The sequence below is a fragment of the Anolis sagrei genome, chromosome 7 (assembly GCF_037176765.1).
Source record: "Anolis sagrei isolate rAnoSag1 chromosome 7, rAnoSag1.mat, whole genome shotgun sequence".
Lineage (NCBI taxonomy): Eukaryota > Metazoa > Chordata > Lepidosauria > Squamata > Dactyloidae > Anolis > Anolis sagrei.
This window is the reverse complement of record NC_090027.1, coordinates 36,241,774-36,265,311: the sequence shown is the minus strand read 5'-3', so window position 1 is coordinate 36,265,311 and position 23,538 is coordinate 36,241,774. Positions and strand designations below refer to the sequence as shown.

General features: G+C 43.6%; 1 protein-coding gene across 2 annotated transcripts in view; it reads left to right on the top strand.

Moving 5' to 3' along the window:
• The window catches only part of SORL1 (sortilin related receptor 1), a 151,970-nt gene that overhangs the window by 68,423 nt on the left and 60,009 nt on the right, over positions 1 to 23,538 (top strand). For both annotated transcript variants that reach the window (XM_067470771.1, XM_067470770.1), the window contains exons 10-19: positions 3,399 to 3,516; positions 4,945 to 5,018; positions 8,728 to 8,816; positions 8,935 to 9,113; positions 11,095 to 11,281; positions 11,821 to 11,949; positions 13,615 to 13,700; positions 15,950 to 16,122; positions 17,987 to 18,118; positions 23,128 to 23,219. In XM_067470771.1, coding sequence (XP_067326872.1) covers positions 3,399 to 3,516; positions 4,945 to 5,018; positions 8,728 to 8,816; positions 8,935 to 9,113; positions 11,095 to 11,281; positions 11,821 to 11,949; positions 13,615 to 13,700; positions 15,950 to 16,122; positions 17,987 to 18,118; positions 23,128 to 23,219 — 1,259 coding nt within the window. The remainder of the gene's footprint in view (positions 1 to 3,398; positions 3,517 to 4,944; positions 5,019 to 8,727; positions 8,817 to 8,934; positions 9,114 to 11,094; positions 11,282 to 11,820; positions 11,950 to 13,614; positions 13,701 to 15,949; positions 16,123 to 17,986; positions 18,119 to 23,127; positions 23,220 to 23,538) is intronic.

The following is a 23,538-nucleotide window of genomic DNA, read 5'->3' as shown; positions in this document are numbered from 1 at the left end:
GAGCATTGTGGACTCAAACAATGATGGATCTGAACCAAACTTGGCATGAATACTCAATATGCCCAAATGTGAACACTGCTAAAGTTTGGAGAAAATAGGCCTTGACATTTGGGAGTTGTAGTTGCTGGGATTTATAGTTCACCTACAATCAAAGAGCATTTTGAGCCCCACACAGAACCCCCATGACCAACAGAAATACTGTGTTTTCTGATGGTCTTTGGCGACCCTTCTGACACCCCCTTGCGACCCCCAGGTTGAGAAACACTGACCTAGAGATTCATAGAGAGCACATACCAATAAAATCTGATAATAATCAATTCTGCACAAGTTAATCCTGCAAAAGTGGAGGACTGACTGTATTTGAAAGTCCAGTAAAGGAACCCTTGCTGAACAGAGCTCTGCTTTGCTGCGCGAGGAAAGAGTATTTACAGATCACACTTCTATTGGGTTTTTGAGAAAGCTGATACACAGAGGCTGGTTTGTGAAAAGACTTGCCTAGAACCGAGTTGTGCTTTTTCTGATGTAGAAATTACATCTGGCCCAGTCTGCATTCTTTTGGTCTTGCTGACCACATTTAAGCTTACCCACTTGTTAGTGGTGGCCTCGCAAAGCTACCTCAAATTAGAATTTGGTCCTGAGCTGGAAGAAAATTAACCCAAACTCTTTGGCACAGATTTTCTGGTCTTGATGCCAATTTTGCAAACGGGCAAAGTGACCTCTTGAGCAATTAGATATAAAGAGCTTGAGCTATTTCAGGGGAAAGTGGCATATAGATGAAAACAAATGGAAAATCTTTTCTTTGGCCTTTTGAGCACCTGTGTAAAACGTTCCTTATTTCTACTAATCTTATTAATGGATGTACCAGCATAAAAGCACAATTAGCCTTCTGTTTGAAATGTTTTGTGCTGCTACTTACGTCTTTACCCAATTTGAAGGTGGATTTTACCTTGAGTGTTTTGCTCTCCTGCTGTGCTTCTTAATTGTCTCTTTGTATCCTCATTATTTACTGCCGTGTTTACTTTTTACATTCAATTTACAAGGATCCTTCAGGGTTTCTTAAAAAGAGAGCAGAAAAAAGCATTAATCTGACAAACAAATGAGCAACAATAAATTCACCAGAACTTTAAAATAACAGCAGGGATCTTATTTCTCCTCCATGAGTTTTTTTCCTCTATTTTTTCAGATATTATGTCAAATTAGCTATTTGCATTCACAGTATGTGTTGTATGTTGTCCTGTTCAGCCTGTGATTGTGTCTGATGTTCATGCTGATGTTCATGATCAGAATGGAGACGGCCTGTCATTGAACATCGAGAAAACCAAAGTGCTGTTCCAGCAGTCACTGGCCAATCCCTCTCCAATGCCAGAGATACAGCTTATGCTCCAGTATGCTGATGACAATGTTGTCTGTGCGCATTCAGAAGAAATCTACAAGCCACTCTAAACACCTTTGCAGAAGCATACGAGAAGCTCGGCCTCTCATTGAACATTGAAAAAACTAAGGTGCTGTTCCAGCAGACACCAGCCAACCCCTCTCCAATCCCAGTGATACAGCTTAATGGTGTAACATTAGAAAATGTTGATCATTTCCGCTACCTTGGCAGCCACCTCTCCACCAAAGTCAACATTGACACCGAAATACAACACCGCCTGAGCTCTGCGAGCACAGCATTTTTCTGAATGAAGTAGAGAGTGTTTGAGGACTGGGACGTCCGTAGGGATACCAAGGTGCTTGTCTATAAAGCTATTGTCCTTCCAACCCTGCTATATGCCTGTGAAACATGGACTGTCTACAGACATCACATGCAACTCCTGGAACGATTCTATCAATGCTGCCTCTGGAAAATCCTGCAAATTTCTTGGGAAGACAGGCGGACAAATGTCAGCGTGCTGGAAGAAGCAAAGACTACCAGCATTGAAGCGATGGTCCTCTACCATCAACTCCGCTGGTCCAGCCACGTTGTCCGGATGCCTGACCACCGTCTCCCAAAGCAGTTGCTCTACTCCGAACTCAAGAACAGAAAATGGAATGTTGGTGGACAGGAAAAGAGATTTAAAGATGAGCAAAAAGCCAACCTTAAAAACTCTGGCATAGACACTGAGAACTGGGAAGCCCTGGCCCTTGAGGGCTCCAACTGGAGGTCAGCTGTGACCAGCAGTGCTGCAGAATATGAAGAGGCACGAATGGAGGGCGAAAGAGAAATGTGCCAAGAGGAAGGCGAGTCAAGCCAATCCCGACCGGGACTGCTTTCCACCTGGAAACCAATGCCCTCACTACAGGAGAAGATGCAGATCAAGAATAGGGCTCCACAGTCACCTACGGACTCACCAGAACACTGATCCTGGAAGACTATCCTACTCGGCCAATGAGGGATCGCCTAAGTAAGTAAGTAAGTAAGGTGTTCCTAATGATGGGCTTGAGGATGATGGTTTGCTTGGGCCTGAGTTAAATTCAGAAGAGAGACCTGAGCTGTTTCAGGAAGAGTCACAAGGGCGCATTCCTGAGACCGAGCTTTCACTGCTTTTCTCAGAGCAACTGTCTGAAAATGATGCTGAGACTGATTTGCCAGGTGCAGGAGTTATTTGTGATTTATTATTTAAAGCATTAATATTCCGCCCTTCTCAACCCAAAGGGGACTCAGGGCAGAGCACAACATACAAACAGCAAACATTCAATGCTGAAACATACTAGAGTATACACATACAGAAACATTAAGCTCACTTATCTTGATGTTAATGAGGGAGAGGATAATGAAACCTTGGACAGAAAGCAAAGTTTAGTAAACAGAGGCAGAGCTTTCAGAGACTGAGGCAATCACTTCGTCAAAAGAAAGATAACAAACCGTTATCACTTTGTCAAAAGAAAGATAACAAACCGTTATCTAGTGGGAAAGTCAAGAAAACTACTTTCCTTTCAGTTTTGGGTTCTGGAAAAGGTTTATAATGATTCATGGGAATGAGTTGCCTCAGTTGAGACAACATTGTTATTTTATCACAGTCTTGCTTTCAAGTGCTCTGAGTTTCATGTACCAAGTTTTTGCCAAGCCTAAGTTTTGCCTATGGGATTTTCCTGCTGTTTTGTTTCATGGTTTCAAGTACCTTGTTTCATGGATTTCTATGTACTCCTGTATCTTGTTTCCCTTTAAAGCTTATGGACTGTTTTGGATTTTGGAAATGTACACAGGAAGGGAATTCTGTGCAGTCTTCCCAGAATTGCTATTGCTGATGATGCAAGGCTTGGGGAAGTTGACTCTTTGGATTGCCATTGGTCAAATCAGCTGAGGAATTCTGGAGTGCATTCAGCAGTGCATGTGAACCACTCCGGGTTTTTAGACAGGGCACTGAACTTTTGTCCTGCAGAGCGATTCAAGTGATATTGGGATTGTTCCTCTCTCCTAGCTTTCCAAGGGCTGCTCCCTTCACTTGGCACAGCGGCTGAGTCAGCTCCTCAACTTCCAGTTGCGCCGGATGCCCATCTTGTCCAAAGAGTCTGCTCCAGGACTGATCATTGCAACAGGTATGTTTTGACTTCAGGTTATGGAGCAAAAGGGAGCAAACAGCATCCCATAGGATGAATAAGACTCCAAGGCTCTCTTTAAAAATTATCCCTAGAGGTCAAATACCTTTACTGGCTCCACATGCCAGTTTGGGGGTGATTGCCCTTGGAATCTGGGAGTTGTATTTCTCCCATATTCAGAGAACTCAGAGGACGATGTAACCAGACCAAACTTGGTGCACAGACCCAACATGGCCAACTGTGCATACCGGTGGAGCTTGGAGATGATTGCCTAGGGCAATCTGGGAGTTGTAGTTCACCCGTATTTATTTTATTTATTTCGCGCATTTCTACCCTGCCCTTCTCAACCCCCGAGGGGGGACTCAGGGTGGCTAACAAAGGCACAATTCAATGCCAGCATAAACATAACAATGGATAAAACATGTAAACAGCAATTATAACAATTAAGACAGTCAGTATATACATCAAAATCAATAAAAACAATCTAATGCTCAGCGTTCGCCATCTCAGAATCCATAAATTCAGTCCACATTGTCAAGTACTATCGATTCTGGTCGTCATTGTCCTTATCTAACCGCCAGATTGCCCAAAAGTCTGGTCCCACAACCATGTTTTTAATTTCCTTCTGAAAGAGAGGAGGGATGTCGATGACCTAATTTCCCCGGGGAGTGAATTCCACAGGTGAGGGGCCACCACCAAGAAGGCCCTGCTCCTCGTCCCCACCAATCTCACTTATGATAGAGGTAGGGTCGAGAGCAGGGCCTCCCCAGAAGATCTCAAACTCCAAGGTGGGACGTAGAGGGAGATGCGTTCAGACAGGTACGCTGGGCCAGAGCCATATAGGGTTTTGTAGGTCAAGACCAGCACTTTGAATTGTGCTCGGCAGCCAGTGGAGCTGACATAACAGAGGGGTGGTATGCTCCCTGTATGACGCTCCGGTGACTAATCTGGCTGCTGCCCTTATATAGAGGGCAATGAACCCAGCCATATGTGGACCAAACTTAGCACACAGATCCAACGTGGCCAGCTGTGAATACTGGCAGAGTTTGGGGAGGATTGGCCCATGATTTTGAGAATTGTAGTTCACCCACATCCTTATGCATTTTCTAATAACAGCAACCCTAAAAAGTGTCCTTACCTGAGTTGTGCAGCCTGGTTTATTGCTTGCTCACTTCTTTCCCTGCTCTGCTTCCAGTTAGGTGAGCTCATATTATGCTCATTGCAAACTCCACTTAAAATAGTTAAGTTTCCATCTTGGTGTCATCCTCTTTACCCAAAAACTGTTTGGTATCACATCCCGAAGTTGCATGGGATCCCGTTTGACCCCTAAGGCACCGCGTAGCTGTAATGTGCATCTCATTGAAGTGTTGTACATTTAAAATAACATCAAGACAGAAACTTTGAACATGTGTCTGTTTTGTTCCTTAGGTTCTGTGGGGAAGAACATGGCGAGCAAAATGAGCGTGTACATCTCAAGCAGCGCCGGTGTGCGGTGGAAAGAGGTAAGACATACGGAATTCGGAAGCATTCTCCGTGGAGTCTTCCTTTTGTGGTCAACAAAGAGGGTGGATGTGCCTTTTCTTGTTGCCATGTTGAGAGTGATTACAGGAGAAAACAAATATTTGGAAGTACTTTGGAGTTCTGTGAGATTGCATAAGAGTATTTTGCACAGATTTCATGCATTTAGGGGATTTCTGAGTAATTGGGAGCTCCCAGTGGTGCAGTGGGTTAAAGCGTGAGCTGCTGAGCTTGTTGAGCGAAAGGTTGCAGGTTCAAATCCGGGGAGCGGCGTGAGCTTCTGCTGTTAGCCCCAGCTTCTGCAAATCTAGCAGTTCGAAAACACGCAAAAGTGAGTAGATACCGATCCAGCGGGAAGGAAACGGCGCTCCATGCAGTCATGCCGGCCACATGACCTTGGAGGTGTCTATGGACAGTGCCGGCTCTTCGGCTTAGAAATGGAGATGAGCACCACACCCAGAGTCAGACACGACTGGACTTAATGTCAGGGGAAAGCCTTTACTTTTACCTGAGTAATTTTAAGGCAAAGAGTGCTTGGAAAATGATGTGATTAAAACATGTTGGGTTGGGGAGATTTTAGGGGATTGGTGGTGGGCTTCATGGGTCACAAAGCTGGCAGCGAATGTGGTCCTAGTGGGTCCATTTTGCCCATTCTTGCTTTAGAGCAGTGGGTCCCCAGATGTTTTGGCCTTCAACTTCCAGAAATCATAATAGCTGGTAAACTGACTGGCATTTTAGGAAGTTGTAGGCCAAAGCAACTGGGGACACACAGCTTGACAACCATTTCTTTAGAGAAACTGGCAAATTTAGGAAAGCAAGTTTATCCATCTTTGGAAATCCTAAGGGCTAGATTTATGCTAAGTGCTTGAGATTTCCATTTTACTGCATCCAAGAAACTATCCTGTGCATATATATGTCAGTTGTTTTCAAGACGTTGCTGGTCTGCATATCTTGTGATGCTTCGTCATTCATTGTGCTGGCTTGAGCCAATAAAAGTTGCAGTCGACAACTTTGGGATGACCACAGGTTTCTCACTTCAGATGTCAAGAGAAAATGTTCCTTGAATATATTCAGAATAGCCAGAATTGTCCTTTTCTCAGCTTCCATGTCTCACAGATTATTAATTAATTAATTAATTAATTAATTATCATAATCATTAGTATATTTATCTTTATATCCGGCTTTATCTCCCCAAGGGTCCCCCTGGTGGCGTAGTAGGTTAAACTGCTGAGCTACTGAACTTGCTGATCAAAAGGTTGGCAGTTCAAATCCGGGGAGTGGGGTGAGCTCCCGCTGTTAGCCCCAGCTTCTGCCAACCTAGCAGTTCGAAAATATACAAATGCGAGTAGGTCAGTAGGTACCGCTTCTGCAGGAAGGTAACAGCGCTCCATGCAGTCATGCAGGCAAGATGATTTTTGAGGTGTCTAGGAACAACGCTGGCTCTTCAGCTTAGAAATGGAGATGAGCACCACCGCCCAGAGTCAGACTAGACTTAATGTCAAGGGGAAACCTTTACCGTTACCTTTAAGTGACTTTCGGTACATCAACACTGTGAAATCAATGCACTATGGAATCCTGGGAGTTATAGTTTCTCTTAGAGATTCATCTTGTCGATTAAGGGCATCATTCAGTCAGAGCTCTGTCGTTCACAGTATCCCATAATATTCAGCCACAGCAGTTAAAGACAATGTCAGGGGAAACCTTTACCTTTATCTTTACCTTTATCTTCCCAAAGGGGACTCAAAGCAACTTGACATAAATACAATTTAAAATATAATAATAATAATAATAATAATAATAATAATAATAATACCCTGCTACCTTCTCCCCAGGGGACTCGGTGCGGCTTACATGAGGCCGAGCCCAAAATACAACAATACAAGCAATATCAACAACAGTCCAAGCAATTTAAAACAATAAAACAATAACATAAGCATTATCAATAGGACAACACACTTTAAAATCTATGGGTAGGCCAAATGTAGTTAAAATTGAAAATAATGCTGGACATGGGCGAAAAAGTGATGGGGCGGTTTGTGGAAACATACAAGCTGACCTAAAACAATATAAAGTGCTTTGGAGGACAAAGTGCTATGGGATCATTATTCTGGGAAGGCACACTGGAACAACCACGTTTTCAAGCTCCTCCTAAAGACTGCCAGAGTTGGGGCATGCCTGATGTTCTTAGGGAGTGAGTTCCAGAGTGGAGGGGCCACCACCGAAAAGGCCCTCTCTCTCGTCCCCACCAATTGCGCTTGCGATGCAGGTGGGAGCGAGAGCAGGGCCTCTCCAGATGATCAAAGAGATCGTGTGGGTTCGTATACAGAGATGCAGTCACGAAATTAAAACATTAAACTAGAATTAAATGCAAGCATCACTAAAAAAAATTCAGTTCGAGCAAAAGTTGAAAACTTAGACCTTCTACCTCAATCTGGATCTTTGCATTGCTTGGTTCAGAAATTAAACACGTATCCTTTGGAATGGGAAGGCAGCATTGCTTACCAACGGGGCCTCCCCACAAAACCGTGGCTTTCAAACAAGAAGGCTGGTGGGTTTGATTTCATATCTTAAGTTTCCGATGTTATGTTTGGCAACCCTCCATGAAAAACCTCACCACAGTATGGTGGGATTCTTTCTTCTTTGGCTGGGGGTTGGGCAGATGGAGGAAACGGATGCCTGTGTGAGCAGCTGAAGCATTTGTGTCCTCCTCCATCAGAGTAAGGACTTGGCCCAAATGTTATGCCTGCCTTTGGCTGGTTGGGTGGTCTGTTTTGCCGTGGGTTTTGCGGTCGACTCCCTCCGACTGGTGTGAGTCTAAGGCTGTTGCGAACATCTGCAAAGTGTTTTAAATACTGTGAATGGAGCCACCTCCTTCCCTCTCCAAGAGCGGTGTTGGTTTGGTTTGGCTGAGGTTGGGAGTAGGAGGAGAGCAGCTGCGGAAGAGATTCTAAGCATGAGTCTTGTCTTGTGTATTTATACATTTGGGAGGAAAAATTGCTCAGGAGAGTCACCAAAGCACTTGTTCATGTGTTGGAGGTGTCAAGAATACAGGTCCAGGACCCTCAAATTAATTCTGAAATGTGTCCAGAGGAGGGCGACTAAAATGATCATGGGTCTGGAGAACAAACCCTATGAGGAGCGGCTTAAGGAGCTGGGCATGTTTAGCCTGGAGAAGGCTGAGAGGAGATATGCTAGCCATGTATAAATATGTGAGAGGAAGCCACAGGGAGGAGGGAGCAAGCTTGTTTTCTGCTTCCTTGGAGACTAGGACATGGAACAATGGCTTCAAACTACAAGAGAGGAGATTCCATCTGAACATGAGGAAGAACTTCCTGACTGTGAGAGCCGTTCAGCAGTGGAACTCTCTGCCCCAGAGTGTGGTGGAGGCTCCTTCTTTGGAAGCTTTTAAACAGAGGCTGGATGGCCATCTGTCAGGGGTTATTTGAATGCAATATTCCTGCTTCTTTGCAGGGGGTTGGACTGGATGGCCCATGAGGTCTCTTCCAACTCTTGGATTCTATGATTCTATACCACTAGAAACACGGATATCTAAAAGGTGGCACTTTGCTGATCTATTAGTCACTTTAGTAGAACCTGTTTGAACAACTCTGGATCTGGTTGGTTTTATGGCTTGATAACTTATTCCAAATGTAACTCTTGGATTCAGCACATGCCATTTTCTTCCTCCTTCAGGTCTTGTCTGGACCCCACTATTACTCTTGGGCTGACCATGGCGGGATCATCATGGCAGTGACTCAAGGCACAGAGACAAACCAGCTCAAGTAAGTAAAAGAAGCTGGCAGATCTGTCTCAGCAAAGGGTTTTTTTAAATTGGATTTGCTGTGGGGCATGTTCAGCAAATTGGCACGGTCTGTCTGTCTGTCCTGTGTGCATCCGTAGGTACAGCACAAATGAAGGAGAGACCTGGAAGACATTCACCTTCTCAGAGAAACCAGTCTTTGTTTATGGCCTTCTGACAGAACCTGGTGAAAAAAGCACAATTTTCACCATCTTTGGCTCCTACAAAGAGAATGGGCACAGCTGGCTTATCCTGCAGATAAATACCACTGATGTGCTGGGTGAGTGAGAGAGTTGGTTGTGAAAATATGATTACTCAAATGTAATTCCTACTAGTCTCAGTAGTGTTTACTCCATCGCTTGTAAGTATGCTTACTACATTTTGTCTTGTATGGAATGTCCATCCTCTTTCTCTCCCTTCCTTCCTTCCTTCCTGCCTTCCTTTTTTCTTTCTTTTCCTTTCTTTCTTTCTTTCTTTCTTTCTTTCTTTCTTTCTTTCTTTCTTTGTTTCCTTTCTTTCCTTTCTTTACTTCCTTCCTTCTTTCTTTCTCTCCTTCAGTTTCCTTTCTTCTTTTCTTCTTCCTTCCTGCCTGCCTGCCTGCCTGCCTGCCTGCCTGCCTGCCTGCCTGCCTTCCTTCCTTCCTTCCTTCCTTCCTTCCTTTTTTCTTTCTTTTCCTTTCTTTCTTTCTTTCTTTCTTTCTTTTCTTTCTTTACTTCATTTACTTCCTTCTTTCTTTCTCTCCTTCCATTTCCTTCCTTCTTTTCTCCTTCCTTCCTTCCTGCCTGCCTGCCTGCCTGCCTGCCTGCCTGCCTTCCTTCCTTCCTTCCTTCCTTCCTTTCTTTCCTTTCTTCTTTCTTTCTTTCTTTCTTTCTTTCTTTCTGTCCTTCCTTTTCCTTCCTTCTTTTCTTCTTTCTTTCTTTCTTTCTTTCTTCCCTTCTGTTTCTTTCTTTCTTTCTTTCTTTCTTTCTTCTTTTCCTTCTCTTCCTTCTCTTCTTTCTTTCTTTCGTTCTTTCTTTCTTTCTTCTTTTCCTTCTCTTCCTTCTCTTCTTTCTTTCTTTCGTTCTTTCTTTCTTTCTTCTTTTCCTTCTCTTCCTTCTCTTCTTTCTTTCTTTCTTTCTTTCTTGCCTTCCTTCCTTCCTTCCTTTCCTTTCCTCCCTCCTTCCTTTCTTTCTTTCTTTCTTTCTTTCTTTCTTTCTTTCTTTTCTTCCTTCCTTCCTTCCTTTCTTCCTTCCTTCTTTCCTTCCTTCCTTCCTTCCTTCCTTCCTTCCTTCCTTCCTCCCTCCTTCCTTCCTTCCTTCCTTCCTTCCTTCCTTCCTTTCCTTTCCTTTCCTTTCCTTTCCTTTCCTTCCCCTTCCTTCCCTAAGTGGCAATACTGTTGATTTACAGGGGAGGGAGAATTCTCTTCCCTGGAAACGGCTCTACAAAATGTATTAGCGGTGATTAAAATGCTGTTGTGAAGCCACACATCCAGATCAGAGAGGCGTGCAAGTTTGGCAGAAGAATAAATTTGGATGGAGTGTGTAACCAGTGTCTTCTAATGCTGCTTTATAAGTGGACCTCTTGGCAGCTGGAAAGCCTTTTAAAAATAATAAGATGCTCCAAGTCATTCTGTTATTGCTCTGCAGAACACCATATAGCAATGCGTAACACTTTTATCTGCAGAATGCATTCATCTCCATGTAATACTGTTCTGCATTGGGATGCTTATCCAGTATCTGCATTGCTTTCATTGGGGCTGGACTGAAGATTGTCATATCCAGGGAAGGCAGGAGATAAAAATCCCTGTAAGGTTGAGTCACTGTACAGCTTTCTCAAATGAGTTGAAACATGTCATCACTGAGCCATTTCAGAGTTTGGCTCTTTTTTTAGGGCAAATGTTGAATATCTGCTTCCACAGCCATCCTCATCTCGCTCCTTGTCAAATCCTTGCACCTACTCATAAGAAAGAAATAGGTTTGTAGTGGGAGCAGGTAGTTTTGCAGGCCTTTAATGATCCATTCTATGCAATTGGTAGGTTGCGTTTGAAGGATTTAAAATAGTGCTGGATTCTTTTAATTAGGCTCATGTTCCTGCCTCCAAGTTTAAAAGACGCTTGCAAGGTGTAGGAGGAAACCAAGCTCAACACGTCTCTCTCCATTTGTGCCTTTTCTTCCTAACCTAATTTTTTTTTAAGTGACATGTAACAATAGTACATGAAACATACCTGGTTGGGAAATTTTTAATATTAATAACCTTTTTAATAATCCCATTTTGCTATCCAGGAGTGCCTTGCACGGAAAACGATTACAAACTCTGGTCTCCGTCTGATGAACGAGGCAACGAATGCCTTTTGGGGCACAAAACGGTCTTCAAAAGACGAACTCCTCACGCGACGTGTTTCAACGGGGAAGATTTTGATCGGCCGGTCATGGTCTCCAATTGTTCTTGCACCCGAGAAGACTATGAGTGGTGAGTTAGTAGAGCTACTCACAGCACAGACTCGTCATTTAAAGTGATTTCCAGCTTGCAGTGCCCAAGTCTATAGATGGAAGTTGACTATAGAGCAGGCATGGGAAAACTTGGGGTCTCCAAGTGTTTTGGACTTCAACTCCCACAATTCCTAACAGCCTACTGGCTGTTAGGAATTGTGGGAGTTGAAGTCCAAAACACCTGGAGGGCTCAAGTTGGACCATGCCTTCTATAGAGGCACCCCAGTGTACCTAGAGATTTGTGAGGAGAACATAGTAATCCAATTTATGAATTATCCATTGGCAAAACTAAAACCTGTAGATGTGGAGGAACGACTGTATTTGGCAATCCTTTCTTGAAAAATATAGCACATTCTTAGATCACCTGAGGCTTGCTGTGAGTTACTTGAACTTTTCCAAAAAATATGGCCAACCGGATTTTACTGAATTCTTGATGTTTTGTATCTTTTACAATTAGAAACTGTACTTAATAAAATGCCCTTACATTCATTTGCCCCTTCCTCTTTTCTTCCTGCTCAGCGATTTCGGCTTCAAGCTGAGCGAAGACCTGTCACTAGAAGTTTGTGTCCCAGATCCTGAATTTGCTGGCAAGCCTTATTCTCCTCCCGTGCCGTGTCCGGTTGGCTCGACTTACAAGAAGACTAAAGGGTAAGGAGAACAAGCCTAGCAAAGATGATGTGAGTGGCATTGATAAGGAAATGTAAAAGATGGGTTCTAACTACAACAACAACAACAACAACAACAACAATAATATAACAACAAAAACAATAACAACAATGTATTGTCGAAGGCACCTCACTACCTCTGAGGATGCTTGCCATAGATGCAGGCGAAACGTCAGGAGAGAATGCCTCTAGAACATGGTCATATAGCCCAAAAAACCCTACAACAACCCAACAACAATAATAATAACAAGATAACAACAACAAGAAAATCACACAGACTGACTATAAACAAAGGTACAATTCTGTGGCCCAAATGATTCACTGGAACACAATACACTAGACTTCACGATTGTGGAAAAGAAAAAAAATTGGATTATTGATGTCGCCATACCAGGTGACAACCACATTGAGGAAAAAAACAGGAAAAACTCAGCCGTTATCAGGACCTCAAAATCAAACTGCAAAGGCTCTGGCATAAACCAGTACAAGTGGTCCCAGTGGCCATTGGCACACTGGGTGCCGTGCCAAAAGATCTTAGCCGGCATTTGGAAACAATAAACATCGACAAAATCACAATCTGTCAACTGAAAAACAACTTAGTTGGTTCGTGCAGAACTTACTTGGTTCTGCATGCATCATTTGAAAATATATCACACAGTCCTAGATGTTTGGGAAGTGTTCAACTTGTGATTTTGTGATACGAAATCCGGCATATACATATATGGCAAACATTCAGTGCCATTATACAATTAACAACAAAGACAGACAGTACATAGATAGAGGCAAGGCTTCTCTCTTTTTCATCTTCGGCATCTGGAGACTGTGTTTGACTCAGCAACATCAGAGGCACTCCCAACACCAGAGGCAATCCAAGTGGCCAGCTACTGGTCAAAGGACATTTAACAGAATGCCAAATTTTCAAATTTTGTGTGTGTTTTTTTAAAATACAATACAACTGTTTGGTTCACTCATGACACAATAAATAAATAGCCATGGTGTTGTGCTGTTGTGCCATTTTTCCAGGCCAAGGAGCCTGTTGTCCATGGACGCCTTCCTGATTTAATTGCTGGCATGTCTTAAGGGGCACCTTTTACCTCCCCGCCATAGTGGTACCTATTTATCTACTCACATTGTTGTTTTCGAACTGTTAGGTAAGCAGAAACTAGAGTTGATGGCGGGAGCTCACCCCAACCCACAGCTTGAACTGCCAACCTTGTAAGATTATATTGTAAAGTTGCATGACATTAGGGTTGCTAAAATGAAAACTGGAAACACAAACTGCACCTTTCATGGTTGCATAGAAACACTGATTTCAGCAGGTGTTGCTTATCACATAACCAAATAACAACATTTGCTAAAGTCCCCACTTCTGCACAATCTTTCAAGTACAAGGGACTTCTCCAATTTTCAGTTTAGCAACTTTCATGTCCAGTTTTAGTCCATACAAAATAAGAGGCCACACCAAAATGTTTATGTATGCATTTGCATTCACACAGTGCCCTTGAAGAATGAGAATGTGCAAAACATTTTTGAGTTTGAAATGTCTGTTTTTCTCTCTTTCTCAAACCTGCTTAACAGGGCGCTGCCTTGTGTTTGTTAAACAGCAGCTGCATTGTCCTAGAGAACACACTTTCTTTGTCCTTGTTAGGTATCGCAAGGTATCTGGAGACACTTGCTCAGGAGGTGACATTGAGGCCCGACTGGAGGGAGAATCCGTCCCGTGTCCTTTAGCAGGTAAGTGATGGCTCGGCTCAATGTACAGTTGACCCTCTGTATCAACGGATTCTTCTATTTTTAAAAATTCCCAAAGTAAACCTTGATTTTGCCATTTTTGTATGAGGGATGCCACTTCGTATGCCATTGTCCATATTGGGACTTGAGCAGCAATGGATTTTTGGTACCCAGAGGAGGAACAAGTCTCAGTGGATACTGAGATCTCACTGTAGCAGAAGGGATGAAGAGTGTCTTTTTGTGTTGAAAAACAAGTTGTTTATTATTTATTGGTTATGTTTTTATCCTGGCTTTCTTCCAGTGAGCTCCCAACTTCACAAATAACGTATCCTCATAGTAACACTTGTAAGGTAGGGCAGGCTGTCAGAAAGTGACTAGTCCATAGTCGCAACTGGAGCCCCTTCTACACAGCCATATAATCCAGATGATCAGTGTAGATAATCAGCATTATCTGCTTTGAACTGGATTCCCTGTTTCTACACTGCCTGGTCATGGAATGGAAACTGCTTTGGTCACCTTGGTGCGTGACCTCCTCAGAAAGTGTGTTTCTGTTGGTTCCTTTGGTCATCTCAGTGATGCTTGATACCATTGATCATGGTATCCTCCTGGGTTCGCTTGCCGAGATGAGATTGGGAACATTGTTTTGCGGTGGTGCCAGTCCTTCTTGAAGAGCCGGTTCCAGAATGTAGTGCTGGGGGACTACTGCTTGAACTCTTGGCCTTTCTCCCGTGGGGTTCCTCTGTTCTATTCCCCATGCTCTTTAACAGCTACATGAAGCAGCTGGGTGAGATCATCTGGAGTTTTGGAGTGTGGTGTCACTTCTACGCAAATAACACCCAACTCTACTACTCTTTTCCACCCAATTCCAAGGAAGCCGTCCCAATCTTAAACCAGTGCCTGATGGCAGTAACGGACTGGATGAGGGCAAACAAAGTGAACTCAATCCTGATAAGACAGACGTCCTCCTGGTCAGTTGGAAGGCTGATCTGGGTACAGGGTTACAGCCTGAATTAGACAAGGTTACACTACTCCTGACGGTGCAGGTTTGCAGCTTGGACTCATCACTGACCCTGGAGGCCCTTCTGTTGATGGTGGCCAGGGGAACCTTTGCACAATTAAAACTGTGCCCATACCTTGAGAAGTTTGATCTGGCCATGGTGGTCCATGCCCTTGTCACATCCAGACTAGATTACCATAATGCGCTCTACATAGGACTCCCCTTGAAGACTGTCTGGAAGCTTCTGCTGGTACAAAGGACTGTGGCCAGGCTGCTCACTGGAGTGCTGTATGGGGAACAATCAACCAGTTTGCTTCTGGGTACAATTCAAGGTGTTGGTTTTAACCTTTAAAGCCCTGAATGGTTCAGGCCCAAGCTATCTATCTGACTGCATCTCCCAATATGAGTCACACTGAGCCCTATGAGCTGCTGGAAAGGCCTTACTTTCAGTCCCACCTCCATCTCAGGTATGGCTGGTGGGAACGAGAGAGAGGGCTTTCTCAACAGTGGCCCCTTGGCTCTGGAACTCCCAAAGAACATCAGAATGGCTCCCTCCCTGCTGTCCTTCAGAAAGCAAAGAAAAACTTTGCTTTGGATGAAAGCTTTCAGGGAAGACAACGAGTATTTGTGTTAAATGGCAATGGACTTCGACTATGACAACGAGATAGAGTGGGTTTTTAATATAGCTGGTTTTTAATACAGCTGGTTTTAATCTTGTTTTATCATTTATTATTGTTTTTATGAGTTGTTAGAAATGTTTTGTGTTGCTCAATTTACATATATTTGAGTTTGTATTGTCCTAGGTTTGAATGGCGTTGAGTTGTTGCCAACTGTGATCTGCTCTGAGTCTCTCAATGAGGGAGAGAGGGCGGGGTATAAATCAAAGTAAATAATTATAATCCAGTTCAAAGTAGATAATTTGGATTTTATATGGCAGTGTTGAACAGGCCTGGGTTTAATGGCTTACCAAGGACCTGAACTTGGTTCTGCCAAATTTCTATTGAATGTTCTGAACTACAAGTCTGCCCTCCCCAGCCAAGCTGAAAAAGCCAAATGTTATCTAAAGCTGGACGACTTGATTTCAAGAGACAGACAGGGACATGTCACCATGCTATGATTTTTGTCTCTTGTGCAAATATAGCATTCATGTTCACCACACCTTGTCATTTTTGTTACATCTCAGCTGATTCCCGGTCATGCATTCCTTTTGGTTGCCCAAAATGTTCCTTCATCAGTCCTTTCCTCTTGCCTCTAGAGGAGAACGAATTCATTCTCTACACCACACGGTACTCCATCCATCGCTATGACCTGTCCTCTGGTATCAGCGAAGAATTGCCTTTGACGGGGTTGCGTGGAGCCATGGCCCTTGACTTTGACTATGAGCACAATTGCTTGTATTGGGCAGATGTGACACTGGACATCATTCAGGTGAGCTTGCCCTCTGGGCCTTAGGACTTTTTCTGTGCAAGATAGGACTTTTTTGGCATTGGATCGAAAGGAAGAGTGGGTTGATAGCACTCCACAGAGGTGTTCAGGGAGGAAGTTTCTGCATATATATCACTGAAAGAGCAAAACCCTCAGGACTGTCTTCTGTAGCAGGATAATTTTTAGGATACCGGGCAGCAATGGAGATGGAGCAGGAGAAAAACGAAAGAATATATAGTGGGTCCTCTGGTCCATTATTTTCAGAAATTGTGATAGTTAGTAGATGGCAGCAGTGGGCATGGAAACATATGTATTAATATAACTGTTGTAGGTTTTTCGGGCTATATGTGATTAGGAGACACAAATGGCATGACCACCTCCTCCCTTACGAGCCCACGCGGTCCTTAAGATCTTCTGGGGATGCCTTTCTCTCGCTCCCGCCCTTCGTCTTAGGCATGGTTGGTGGGGACAATAGAGAGGGCATTCTCGGTGGTGGCCCCCTGTCTCTGGAACTCCCTCCCCAGGGAGATTAGGCTGGCACCCTCCCTAACCACATTCCATAAGGAATTAAAGACGTGGATGTTTTGTCATGCTTTTGATTGACGACTCCTATGACAAATGGCCTGTATCTTTTTTTTAAATAATTTTTATTATTTTATCATGGTTTAATAGATTTGTTATACATTTGTTTTACAGCAGATACATATTATTCAATACAACCGAACATACTTTTGGCATCTAGTGTTATTTTTCTGCTTATACATATTGTCTATCTCTCACCGCTGTGCTCCCCACCCCCCTCCCAAGCCACAACTTTTACATGTCGTCTGTCCAAAATTTCAATTCTTCTTTTGGAGGTAACTTTCCTTCTTTATTTTTTAATCCTTTTTCAATAAATTTTCTCCATACATCATCAGAATCACTTTGTTTCCATATACCTCTTTTAACTTTTAATATACATGCCAGCTTATCATTTATTGCCAATTTCCATGTTTCCTTGTACCACTCCTCTATTTGTATATTTATTTCTTTTTTCCAGTTCCTTGTTATAAGCAGTCTTGCTATTGTTAATAAATTTGTTATCACATCTTTATCCTTTTTTTTCAATTGTTTATTGTTATATAATGATAATAAAGCTATACTGGGACTTATTTCTATTTTAATATTCCACCTTGGTCAAACCACGCCTGGAATACTGTGTCCAGTTCTGGGTACCGCCGTTGAAGGGAGATGTTACTCAAAGCTGGAATGTGTCCAGAGGAGGGTGACTAAAAGGATCAAGGGTCTGGAGAACAAGCCCTATGAGGAGCAGCTTAAAGAGCTGGGCATGTTTAGCCTGTAGAAGAGAAGGCCGAGAGGAGACATGATGGTCATGTATAAATATGTGAGGGGAAGTCATAGGGAGGAGAGAGCAAGCTTGTTTTCTGCTGACCTTGAGACTACGACACAATGGAACAATTGCTTCAAACTACAGGAAAGGAGATTCCACCTGAACACGAAGAACTTCCTAACTGTGATAGAGAGCTGTTCAGCAGTGGAACTCTCTGCCCTGGAGTGTGGTGGAGGTTCCTTCTTTGGAGGTTTTAAACAGAGGCTAGATGGCTAACAATCGGGTGCTTTTTTCTGCTTCTTGGCAGAATGGGGTTGGACTGGATGGCCCACAAGGTCTCTTTGAACTCCATGATTCCGTGATTCCATGACTTCACGTTCACTTTTGGGACTCACTCTAGCTCCATAATAATGATATTTTGGCCCTAACCCAAGAGTATCATTTCTCTCATCTTCAAGAGTGTCTCCTTTGTGTGATTCTTTACTTAGATATTAATTGAAGTTGGTGATGCTCTGTGTCTCTTGGGTTTATTTTCAGCGCTTGTGTCTAAATGGAAGTTCTGGGCAGGAAATTCTCATCAGCACAGGACTGGAGACAGTCGAAGCATTGGCTTTTGAACCTATCAGTCAACTACTTTACTGGGTGAATGCTGGCATTCCTAAAATCGAGGTAAGTCGGTCTATACAATTTGGACACACTTTTTGTTGTCTCAGTGCTCAGAACTGCACCTTCGCCATCCTTTGAGCAGGAACTGGTGAAGTCGAATATGACCTCCTGCATAAGACATAGTAACTTACAGTTTTGCTAAGGACAAGGACATCAGGCTAGATAATAGGGGTAAGTCTTGGTCAATTTACAAAGACACTAACAACAACAACAACAGAGACCCTTCCCATGTCAGATAGTGTGTACATTTAATCAAGGTTTTATGCCCTATATTTCATATATAGCAGAAGGTAACAAATTTATTACTGCAAACCATACCACAAAAGTTATTTGACTTTTTCCATCTGAGACACAACTGGGCTAGAAATTAACGGCTCTCCAATTGGTTTCCCATTTCAATCAACGACTCACAAACAAAAGGGACTCCCTTTTGAGCTGAGAAACATTTACACAGCCAGGCTAAAGCCAAGAAAAACATGATGCTCTCCATACTTTATGAGATGGTCTCTGGGTGGGGGTGGAGAGGGTTGATATGATTTATTTTCCCCTCTTTATGAATGTATGCCTTAGGTAAAGGTAGTCCCCTGACATTAAGTCCAGTCATGTCTGACTCTGGGGTGTGGTGCTCATCTCCATTTCTAAGCTGAAGAGCCAGCGTTGTCCGTAGACACCTCCAAGGTCATATGGCCGGCATGACTGCATGGAGCGCCGTTACCTTCCCGCCGGAGCGGTACCTATTGATCTACTCACATTTGCATGTTTTCGAACTGCTAGGTTGGCAGAAGCTAGGGCTGACAGCGGAAGCTCACGCCGCTCCCCGGAATCGAACCTGCGACCTTTTGATCAACAAGCTCAGCAGCTCAGTGCTTTAACCCACTGCGCCACCGGGGGCTCCCAATTACTTATGAACCCCATTTATGTGTCTGTATAAAATATGAAATGCCACCTCTTCGTGACCCCAGCACACCAAAGATCTCAGGAAAATCTTCTCTTTTCCTGGGATAGATAATCCCCTGACTGAAAGGACTCAACGGAAACCTCTTGCATGGACAATACAATAGGCACACACCTTCAGGCTTCAGAGACATCAGGGACATCCTGCCTTTGGGAGGATTGGTTGTCCTAATTGCCTCACCCATTGTCTTCATCCCCTTGGCCGAAACCAGAGAGAAGATATCATCAATTTATCCCATATTCAGGACTAAGGATTACTAGTGTCTGGCATCCATGCCAGACCAAGATGTTTATTCCATACACTTGGAACAAAACAAAAGGCTAGCTTGAGGACTCTTGGAGTTATCGCCAGCAACTGGACAACCATTAAGCCATTTAAATCCACTCATTTCTTTCATTCCGATTCTTTGTTTCCTGCCTGGACCGCCTTCTCATCCCTCATTGGTCGAAAGGCAAAAGCGACGCTGGCTCCCTGATTGGCCGAGGTGCGGCAAAGTAAGCCGCGCCTCCCCTCCAGCTGATTACACCCACCAATCACCATGAAGCCAGCAAGAGCGGGTGGGAGCGGGAAGTTTGAACTTTATAGTACTGTTTTCTCTGTAAAAATGTACCGTTCTGCCTTGCAAAACATGTCGGTTTTTGGCAAGGGATTGCAGCTTGACATCCGTACCAGTTGGGACAAAATAAAGGCAACTTGGTGGCATTTTCTTCAACTTGGTGGGACTTTTTATTGGAAAATCAGGGAAAACTCTATTCTTTTCTCACCAGGGCTGAAAGGACTCTCTTTGATGGGTCTGGTCGGTCTCTGCCTCCTGGCAAAGACCCCTAAATTCTTGCTCAGTATCAGTGGGAGCTGAACCAAAGCTGGGTTCCAAGCAGAGAACCAATAAAGTCTGTCCCAAATTGCTCTGATTCTTGTCCGGTCCTGAACAAGGCGCCTTAATTGGCCATGTCAGACGGAAATAGAAACTCCATATATGAATATAGCCTAGTTGTCATGGCTAACTAGTTAGGAGAGACATTCCTGGCCAAATTTGAAACTCTCAGAGACATTCAAAGCTGGCTTCTGGGATGCACCTTAAGCCGATCCGACAGAGCAATTAAATGCTCCTCTTTTCCCAGCCAAACGTGTGCGAATGGATTTTGTTGTCAACCTGGAAAGCACAATTGATTCAGGTGTGGAGCAGAAACAATCCTAGAAATCTATTATCCTTTATAGGAGACAATTGACTCTGACACATTTGCAGACTGTTTCCTGAGCTGATGACTGGTCTGCGTAGAAGCAAGCTGCTACTTCTTTTTAAACAAAGCTCCATTTGCTCCCATCAGGAGTGGTGCGGGGGTGTCTGGCAAACTGAATAAGTGAACAGATTTATCAGAGTTGCCTGAAGGAAGCAATTGACTCAGCTTCACAGAGTGCGCCTGGGCTTTGTTTCGCTTTATAGAGAGCAATGAGGTTAACAGCTCCACATCTTGTTGTTGTGTGGCTTCAAGTTGTTTCCCACGTATTGTAACCCTAATGCAAATCTACCATCGAGGTTTGATTGCAAAAATGTTCAGAGAAGAATTTACTATAGCTTTCTTCTGATCCGTGAGATTGTTCCCATGGACAACTTTTTCTTTATGTATCAGGAGGAATTTGAGAAACTGCAAGTTGCTTCTGGTGTGAGAGAATTGGCCGTCTGCAAGGATGTTGCCCAGGGGACGCTCGGATATTTCATGCTTTTTACCATCCGGAGCCCTCGGTGACGCAGTGGATTAAACCCTTGTGTCTGCAGGACTGAAGACTGACAGGTCAGAGGTTCAAATTTCGGGAGAGCACGGATGAGCTCCCTCTGTCAGCTCCAGCTCCCCATCCAGGGACATGAGAGAAGCCTCCCACAAGGAATGGTTAAACATCAAAACATCCAGGCGTCCCCTGAGCAACGTCCTTGCAGAAAGCCAATTCTCTCACACCAGAAGCAACTTGTGTCTCAAGTCTTACTTTCTTAGGCGATCCCTCATTGGCTGAGTAGGATAGTCTTCCAGGATCAGTGTTCTGGTGGGTTCGTAGGTGACTGTGGAGTCCTATTCTTGATCTGCATCTTCTCCCACAGTGAGGACATTGGTTTCCAGGTTGAAGGCGGTCTCGATCGGGGTTGGCTTGCTGCGCCTTCCTCTTGGCACATTTCTCTCTTTCGCCCTCCATTCGTGCCTCTTCAAATTCTACAGCACTGCTGGTCACAGCTGACCTCCAGCTGGAGTGCTCAAGGGGCAGGGCTTCCCAGTTCTCAGTGCCTATGCCAGTCACTCCTGACACGAAATAGATATCATCCTTGTGGGAGGCTTCTCTCATGTCCCTGCATAGGAAGCTGGAGCTGACAGAGGGAGCTCAACCCACTCTCCCCGGATTCGAACCCCTGACCTGATGGTCAGCAGTCCTACCGGCACAAGGGTTTAACCCATTGCACCACCAGAGGCTCCATACCCATGAACAGCTAATGGATTTCCATGGTTGAGCAGGGATTCAAATCCTAGTCTTCAATGCAATATCCAAACCACAACACCAAGATGCCTTTCTTGTTGTCATTATTGTGTTTCTCCAAGTCATTCTTGATTTACAGTGCCGCCATTACAAGGTAAAAGGACTTTGTAGGATGAAAGAATTCTTGTTTATTTTTTCTTTAACTAGATGCAAAGGAAGCCAGATGCAAAGGAAGCCAGTACATTTGAGCTTGTTGTTAGCTCTCTGGATGAATAAATATAGTTTGGCAAGAGGTTCTGATTCCTTTTGTAGCAGTACTTACAATAACAAAAAAGTCACCTCTTTCCTTATTAGTGGTGAGCAGCCTGTGGCACTCCATGTATTGTTGGATTGTATCTCCCATGATCTCTCACCTTCTGACCTGAGAGTGATGGGATGTGTAGTCCAATAGTTGCCTGGAGGGTTGCAGTCTACAAGGGTTGAATGAAAAGTAACTCCTCAACAGATGGCAGTATTGGTATATGGCAGGTACTGGCTTGTTCAGTAGACTCTCTTCTACAGTTCCATTTTGGTATGAAGCCTTAGCATTGAACGGTTGTGTTATTAAAGTGTGAAGTATGGAACCCTGAACAGGCGGTCAGTCAATGCAACTTAAGCAACGTGCAGTCATTGAATTCTTGACAGCAGAAGGTGTCACCACAAAGGAGATTCATCAGAGAATGCAAGTTGTTTATGATTGATTGTGTTGATGTGAGTACTATGCGTCATTGGGCAAGTAAGTTTAAAAATGTTGAGGTGGCAACATCTGACTTGCGTGACAAACAAAGAGTTGGATGTCCTGTGACAGCAGCCACCGAACTTCCCAAGCAAAAGGTTGAGAGATTGATTCAGGACAATCGTCATATCATTCAGACAGAAATTTCAAGCATAATCAGCATTTTACAAGAGCGTGTGGATCACATTATTGCTTTGCTTGACTATCGGTAGATCTGTGCACAGTGGGTACACAGCAGAGGTACACAGCAGAACTTCAGAGACTGGATCTCACCACCTTACGGCATCCTCCATACAGTCCAGATTTAGCACCATCTGACTTCCATCTGTTCCCAATAATGAAAGAAGATCTGCGGGGACATCATTATGCTTCTGATGAAGATGTTGAGAGAACTGTGAGACACTGGTTGCGGAAACAGAGTGTCGACTTCTTTCGTGACAGCTTCAGAAAACTTGTTCATCATTGGCAGAAATGTATCTAATTGTCTGTCGATTATTTGGAAAAGTGAATAGTGGTAGGTAAAGAGCACATTCTAAGGAGTATTTCTATGTTTAAATTATTAAAATATTCCCATCCAAACCCAATTAACAAAGGTGGAGGCATTACTTTTCATTCAACCCTCGTAGAAGGAAGAACCAGAAATGAGAAACTGACCATGAATTTCAGGTGTAATGAAGGCCAGGGTTTTGGACTGTTTTTGGCTGTAAACCTTTAACCTGATTGTAGTGGAGCTATTTTGTTTGCAAGATTTTGAACCAGTGGCACTGTTGCTGTTGGAAAAAGCAATTGGTCAGTTTTCCACTCTGTTGTTTCTATCAGGTTGCCAACCCAGATGGAGACTTGAGACTTACGGTTTTGAATTCCTCTGTGCTCCAGCGGCCACGAGCCTTGACCCTGGTACCCAAAGAAGGGTAAGTAAGAAGATAGAAAATGGTGATTACGGATCAGTTGAAGGCCACCTCAAATATAATTAAATGCATTCTGCTTAGTGTAACACAGTGGTTCTCAACCTTTCTAATGCCACGACCCCTTCATACAGTTCCTCATGTTGTGGTGACCTCCAACCATAAAATTATTTTCGTTGCTACTTCATAACTATAATTTTGCTACTGTTATGAATCATTATGTAAATATCTGATATGCAGGATGTATTTTCATTCACTGGACCACATTTGGCACAAATACCCAATATGCTCAAATTTGAATACTGGTGGGGTTGGGGGGAGATTA